General features: G+C 33.6%; 1 protein-coding gene across 1 annotated transcript; it reads left to right on the forward strand.

Annotated features, from left to right (window-relative positions):
* The first annotated feature begins 6,607 nt into the window (after positions 1-6,607).
* LOC148166386 (uncharacterized) lies at positions 6,608-8,068 on the forward strand. Its single transcript, XM_088049041.1, has 2 exons — positions 6,608-6,828; positions 6,876-8,068. Exon 2 carries the CDS (start codon positions 6,878-6,880, stop codon positions 7,967-7,969), a length of 1,092 nt encoding a protein of 363 aa, XP_087905167.1. The 5' UTR covers positions 6,608-6,828; positions 6,876-6,877; the 3' UTR covers positions 7,970-8,068.

Below are 8,068 nucleotides of genomic sequence, written 5' to 3' on the forward strand. Positions count from 1 at the left end.
ACTTTCTCTCTAATCCTGGTATAAAATTTTTAAATTTTTTGTCGTGTGGAAGTACAATTTTGTAATTTAAGGTGTTTAGTTCAGAGGTCAAAACTAGCACCAACTAAAAATAATATTTTTGATTTGGCGCATCCACCATTTTTGTAATATTAAAAAAATCAATTTTTCATCTTGTAGAGATACGTTTGTAATTTAGTGTCTTTAATTCACACATCGAAACTAGTAAATCCTGAAAATTTCAACTCAATAACCCAAAAATTGTCTAATTTACGGGACTAAATAAAAGATTTTTGTCAAAAATTCCTACTTTCCCTCAAATCCTGGTACAAAAATTTTTCATTTTTCATTGTGTGGAGGTACAATTTTGTGAATTGGTGTGTTTAATTCAAAGATCAAAACCAGTAAATCCTGAAAATTTCAACTCTATAACCCAAAAATTGCCCAATTTACGAGGGACTAAATTGAACGTTTTGCTGAAAAATTTCCACTTTTTCTCAAATCCTAGTATAAAATCATTTAATTTTTTATCGTCTAAAGCTATAATTTTGTAATTTGGTGTGTTTAATTCAAAGAAACTAGTAAATCATAAAAATTTCAACTCTATAACCTAAAAATTGACCAATTTACGGGACTAAATTGAACGTTTTGGTGAAAAATTGCCATATTTTACCGTGTAGAGGTACAATTTTGTAATTTAATTTGTTTAATTTAAAACTCCATACTAGCAAATCCTGAAAATTCCAACGCTAATTTTAAAAACGCCATTTTGTTTTCTTAGAATTTGACCTTAGAGCAAGCTCAAAAACCCTCAAATACGAATTAATTATCATCAAAGCAATCGAATCAAATTTGGAGTTTTATCCAAATTTTCATACGATTCATACGGTTTAAAAGCGAAGAATAGTCATTATTGTCAACCGTGAAATTTTATCGTGACCGTTTTATTTTCGTTTTGAGTAATTGTCTAGGGTTTTAGGAGTCGACAATAGTTTGAATACGCTTTACAGACCGTAAGTTTTATGGAAAACTGAAGTTTAAAGTTGCAATGATAGAACAGCAACAAGGGAAATAAAGAGAATGAGAACGGACTAAAACGAAGAGTCCGCTGATTGATATTTGCATTGGCTCTCGGTCGGAAAAACAAGAAAAAACCAAAGAATCGCCACGTTTTCTTTGTTTCCCGAACATGGCAGAATGTGACAAAGTGTTGCTCTGACGAAAAGTAAACAATTGTAATTTTGTTGACTTTCCATTCCCTACGGTATCTTTCGGTAAAAGTACATAAAATATTTACCTTCACCCCTAGACCGCCGCCTAAAACATGCAAATGACACCACATTTCGAACAGTTCTCTACGCAAATAAGATTATTCAAAATTCAGATGTTACATATTCATCTGTCATTGTTTCGTGTTCAAGCTAACACTTTAATCCTCATCGCTGTCACGCTGAGTGGGTAAGAAATTGGAAAATTCCTCAGCAGCGTTAAACTCTTGTACGACACTATTTAGAGGATTGTCAGTGCGGCAACATTAAAATCGATTCCGACTCGTCCACAGACAATAATGGGCTCGTATAAATATTACTGGCGTTGTAAAGCGTTTTTATTGTGCGTCTTTATTGCAGGCACTCGATTAAAATGTGGAAAAATCTCCCCAATTGTCTAAAGAACAAGAGACGCCCGGTTAAAAAATCTGAAATTTTAATTTAAAACCACCAAAATCGTTAATCGTTTATGTGGGGAAATAATTATTTTGTAAAATAAACACAGCTAAACGAGCCGATTAATATTTATGAGGACTTGGCGGTAGTTCAAACTTAAATGGGTTTCTTCATTTGCAGCAACTATGGAGCGTTGCCGAGCTCTGATGTCAACTCGAAATTAATTGGAAACTAGTAAACATCACAATTAATTGAATTATTCAAATTTGGAAACTCATTCCATTAATAGTAACCACAATATTGACAATGGATTTGAGGACTATTTTCGCGTATTGATTTTTGCCTCCGGTAAACAAATAAAAACAATTTAGGCAGAGCTGCGACTGGAAAATGCGAGAAATAAGTGTTTGGATAAGGGATGAAATCACAGAATGCAATAATAACGAAGTGATAAGTTGAGGGTTGTGGCTAAATCCACGCTGGATTATCTATATCCGGGATACTGGATACCTTCAAGTCGAACTCTGCACAACTTTGTGCTGCTCTATACCTACATATAACGTCGTGATTTATTCAATAATTGCGTCTAGTTGGGATTTCTGGAGCTGTAACATTCTGAATGTTACAGTTAAAATTAAACTTTAGTAGTTATGCGAGATTTACATTCGGGTTTATTAATGGAGATCAACTGTTCATATACAGAGTGTCTCCGAGGTTAACTGCTGATTAGCTGCGACTGTCTTTCAAGTATGTTTCAAGCTAATGAATGCCTTTAGCAAGTTTTCGGAGTAATTGGGTACAATTAAAACTGCGTCCATTACAGAAATGTACATACAGAAATTGTTTGCGGTTTCTCTTCATTTCCGGGTATTTGTGTATTCATTTGATCACAAATTGGTTTCAGCTTGGAATAATACGACCAGGCTACATGTACTATTAACGAGGGCAAAATATGCAGCGAAATTTACAAACGGGATGGTTTACACGTTTTGAAGACTCAACTTTAGTTATCGGAAATATTGATCAAAACCGTCTGACTATTATGTGCTCATATTTCATTTGCCACGGCTTTGCAACATGTTTCCAATTATGTTAGCAACAATGCACTGCGAAAACAGGAGTGAAGACGTGATCGACTTGTCATGTTTCTCATTACACTAATCGACTTTGCAAAAAATTGGATTGAAAATGGAAGCCGATTTTGCTGCATAACAAATATTCTTCTGCGTTTACTTTTGTTTACGAAATTATGAAACTTGCAATAAGGTAGTCTAATAAAATTTCCAACAAACTTCAGAAGTCATATGTGGTCTGTTATTAGCAAGCTACTTGAGAAAAACGGATTAAATATTACAAGGATTTAAATTTTAGATGCATTTTTGCATTGAACTTCTAAATTACCTGCTGTGTTAAACACGTAATTATTTTGTAGTTATTTTAAAGTTAAATATCTTAGAACGTAATTTTAAAAAAAAATTTTATTAAAAAATGAGTTCGAATGCCAAGAAATTTGTAATTTCCCAACAAAACGCGCCGATTTCAGTGGAAAATCAGGAATAAAAATATGCAAAAATGACTAAAAAATGATCGAGTATCTAATTTATATTTTAAATAAATCTAAAGAGGTTTTTTGAGTTCGTCCTAAAAATTTCTTTTTTAATTTTGTTTTGCCTAAGAGTAACTTGACATAGGAGAGGTAAAACTTTACCAAATTAAAGTCCCATTAGCTGTAAAACCATCAGAATTCCATGTTTTATGAAAATTAAATATCAATAAATAAGGTTCGTCAAGTTTGATCATCATAATCATTTGCCATAATTTTGTGCTAATTCTGTGCCAATTTGTGCTGCAATTTTTAAATTCTGTGCTCTTTTCGTTTTCGAGTTATTCAAGAAACACAAATGATGCTCAAACTTGACGCCTAGCATCATATGTCATCAAAATGAACCAAACCAGTCTTATAATTTTGTGCTAATTTTGTGCTAATTTGTGCTGCAATTTTTAAATTCTGTGCCCTTTTGGTTTTTGAGTTATTACTAAAACAAAAGTGATGCTCAAACTTGACGCCTAGCATCATAATTCACAGAAATTAATCGAATTGTTCTTATAATTTTATACTAATTCTGTGCTAATTTGTGCAGCAACTTTTAAATTCTGTGCTCTTTTCGTTTTTGAGTTATTCCAAAAAAGGTACAAAAAATAGTAGGCAACCCAAAATACAGATTTTAACGAATTTTCTTTCAAGAAGCGTCAAGTATTTGTGTTTGAATAGAGCAATATTCTCTAAAGACATTATTCTAACGCGCCTGGCCAACTATTCCTCATTTTACGACGTGATTCAGAGAAAAATAAATGATAGAACAGTTCTTACTCAGCAAATTTTTAAATTGTGAAGAATATAAAGGACGTTAATTAATTTAAAATTATGTATGTACATTTAGTATGTCCGGTAATCAAAACAAAGATTTTTTAATTCTAAATATGAATATCAAAAAGCTCCAATCATTTGACGATCGTTCAAAGAAAATTCGTTAAAATCTGTATGTTGGGTTGCCTACTATTTTCTTACATTTTTAAATAACTCAAAAACGAAAAAAGCACAGAATTTGGAAATTAGCACAGAATTAGCACAAAATTATCGCATATTACTTAAGCTGTTTTGAGAGATACATGATGCTCAAACTTGACGCTTCTTTAAAGAAACTTCGTTGAAATCTGTATTTTGGGTTTCCTACTATTTTTGTACATTTTTTAAAATAACTCAAAAAGGATAAGAGCACAGAACTTGAAAATTGCACCATTAGCTAGCACAGAATTAACACAAAGTTATAGCATATCAATTAATCTGTTTTGCGATGCATGATGCTCAAACTTGACGATTGTTCAAATTTGTTTATCAGAATAACTCAAAAACAAAAAGAGCACAGAATTTGAAAATTGCACTATCAATCAGCACAGAATTAGCACAAAATTATGACATATTATTTAAGCTGTTTCGTGAAGCATTATGCTTAAACTTGACGCTTCTTGAAAGAAAATTCGTTGAAATCTGTATTTTGGGTTACCTACTATTTTTTGTACGTTTTTTGAAATAACTCTAAAACGAAAAGAGCACAGAATTTAAAACTTTCAGCACAAATTAGCACAGAATTAGCACACAATTAATTATAAGACCAATTTGATCACTTTTTGTGACTCATGATGCTAGGCGTCAAGTTTGAACATCATTTTTGTTTCTTGAATAACTCGAAAACGAAAAAAGCACAGAATTTAAAAATTGCAGCACAAATTAGCACCGAATTAGCACAAAATTATGGCATAGGTTTGAATTTTTTTGCGATATATGATGCTCAAACTTGACGGACCTCAATAAATACAATAGTTATTTACGAATAGAGAGCCGATAGATATAAATGACGCCAGCAGACAAAAGATTTCGTACAACGTTTTATGCACAACGCAGTTCATTAAAACAATTTTGACACATTCGCTTTCGGTATTTTTACTTGTATTTTATTTCCCTTCAAATTGTTCGGACTTCTAAAATTGCGTCTTTTTAAGTTAATAAATCCTTTGCAGGAAAAGGATCTATAGTTACTTTATGTGTTGCTTTATGTCAAAATTTATTAAAATTAACATTACCATTGCCACTCGTTTTTAGAACTTTATGGCTAGCAATCCACTCTCTTTTTATTATTGCCAAAAAATACCAAAACCACTGAAATGTACTTTGTTGTTTAAAAAATAAATGGTCGTGAAAAAGATTGTGTAGACAACTCCCACTTAATGCCCACTTGCTCGTGTCAAAATTTTCATACTGGTACTCTAATGGCTATCATTAAACAATGATCGTTGCACAAACATAAAAATTGTACAATTTTGCCCAATCGATCATTTTCATTAATTTACCGAGTGGTATGTAAAATTTGCAGCCTGGACTTGATTGTCAAGACAGTAAATTTCTTTAGAAACTTGAAAAGGCAAGTAAATGTTCAACAATTTCGTATTACAACAACGTTCCTTTGAGTTTGAGGACAATAGAATTTTAGACATTACAGCATCATTTTTTTCGGCATCTGAATTTTCCCTCGCTCATATCCTTAGGTTTATCCGTTTTATCACACAAAAACACAACGAGTTAGGTTGACAGCACGTCTCCCGCCCACTGTTTGCATTTCTTGAGCCAAAAGTGGCGTGCTACGTTCTTTGGGAGGTCGACAAAATGTTTATTTTTGTCAACTACTCTAAACGATTTTTTCTTCGAAACTAACATGCAAAACATGCAATAAAATTAATAAAAAATATTTTTTCATTTATAGATAAAACGTGGTAAGGAACACGTTTAATAAGTCACATTATAGCTTTTAAAATGCTCATAAACTAGCCACTCCTGCTTTGTACTTCCATCACCAAACATCTAAACAGGTAAACACAACATGTTCGGGATATATTCTGCCAGTGAATTAATTAGCGCTAATGACATTCACTTGTTCAAATTAATTATAATCGCTACTTAATTACTTGTTCGAAAGTTCCCCGATTATACAGGAATACTTCAATAAGTTTGCGAAGCCAAGGCTTCTTAAGTGCATAACCCGTCAAACAAAACTTTGTTAGTCAACTCTTGTTGTAAACAAAGGATAAAAAATTCTACCGGGTGTTCCACGGATTGCCGAACATTGGGAATTTTTTCAGTAGTAGCTTGAGAAAAAGAAAAAAGAGAAAAAAACGCATTTTGGGTTGCTTATATGGTGAGAATTGAAGTGTAATCATCGTGTTGTCTAGTTTAAAATAAAATTAAAATCCCATATGATCAACAATTCGTGGAACACCCGGTACGTGGCGGATGCGAAACATATTTTTATGATAACAAGGTGAAAACTCGCGCGTTCTTGAACTGATTCGTCTAAATGAAAAAATTGGCGCTCCGCCGGAAGAACGTTATTATTGTTTACCACACGCCTGAACTTTTAACATTGTCGTCGCAAAATTTCTAAGAAACGTAACACTCAATACACATAAATACGAAATTCATGACCATTGTCGGAAATGTCGAAATCATGACCTTATTCAAAAAGACAATAAACACTTTCAATAATTCATAACGTCAATGAGAATAATAACGCAACGTGAAGTTTAGTTTGTTTTTGTTTGACCGAAGACGAAGGTTTGTGTACTAAACTGAAATAATAGTGTTGTAATGCGTAGTTTTAGCCATGAAGCGTTTTCTTCTGCTTGGAAGCCTGATCCTGGGAGTTTTTCCGCAAGAATTACCAAAGGACTGTGAATATAAACACGACATCCAAACCTATTTCTGCAGGAAAATTTACGGCGCTTTTCCTAATGTTTTCTATGGAAATTATCATTTAAAATGTGTCGACTGCAACATCAGAATTTTTACGAATGAGACGTTCCCATATTCGAACAATCTCGTCTCGTTTAACGCCTCCGAAAGTGGAATAAGACTGATAACCACAAAAGCCTTCTCAAGCTTAACAAATGTGCAATATCTATACCTACAAAACAACGATATTCGCGATATCGCACCGGATGCATTTTGGGGACTCCGCCAAGTTTATGAAGTGCATTTGGAAAACAACCAGCTCGGGAACCTCGCTCCGGGTTTCTTAAACGATCTAGAAGCGAACACCGTTCTTGTGAGCAACAACAAAATTAAAACCCTCGAAAAGGAAGCGTTTGAAGGGTCGCTAGGAATCTTAATCCTTGACCTGTCGCGGAATCTAATCAAAACGATACACGAAGACGCTTTCGTCGGGTTGGAAAACTTGGAAGTTTTAAATTTGGAACACAACACGATTTGTCATTTAGCTCTGGGGGTGTTTAAACATCTCCACACTCTACGACAGCTTAATTTGGGGAATAATAAGTTGGCCAAGTTCACGATTGGGACCTTCTCGGGACTGCCGAATTTGCACAGTTTAGTTCTTGCAAATAATTCAGTTTCGGCGTTCGATGGGAATATTTTGATACCTTTTAACCACTTATCGACGCTGGATATTAGTGGCAACGGAATTTATTATTTAGACGCGAATTCGATTCATGAGAATGTTCCGACTTTGAAGACGCTGAGAATCGATGATAATTTGCTTTCTTGTATTCATTTGATTAACACTATTCAGTACTTCAAGAAGATGCACGTCCAGGTGGTTAACACAGTGGGAAGATATCATGTGCAGAATGTCATTGGGATTGCTTGCACCGAAATTATTCTTAATCATTCCGTTGATTTTGATCAGTTTCTTAAAGTGGCCAAGGAGGACACGAAACGGTCTGTTGCATTTTGTTAGATTTTTCGGAATAAAATATTGATGAAACTTTGTGTGTTTTTTGTGTAAAAAGTAAAAAAAAAGTTGATCAGTTCAAGAGCAGGTGTAGAGAAAAAAATG

Source organism: Gnatocerus cornutus, unplaced genomic scaffold (assembly GCF_029298725.1).
Source record: "Gnatocerus cornutus isolate USDA-ARS CGAHR unplaced genomic scaffold, icGnaCorn1.1 ctg00000023.1, whole genome shotgun sequence".
In the NCBI taxonomy this organism is placed as follows: domain Eukaryota; kingdom Metazoa; phylum Arthropoda; class Insecta; order Coleoptera; family Tenebrionidae; genus Gnatocerus; species Gnatocerus cornutus.

Excerpts from the sequence above, each read along its gene's own strand:
- LOC148166386 (XM_088049041.1), top strand. The coding sequence starts at position 6,878 with ATGAAGCGTTTTCTTCTGCTTGGAAGCCTGATCCTGGGAGTTTTTCCG.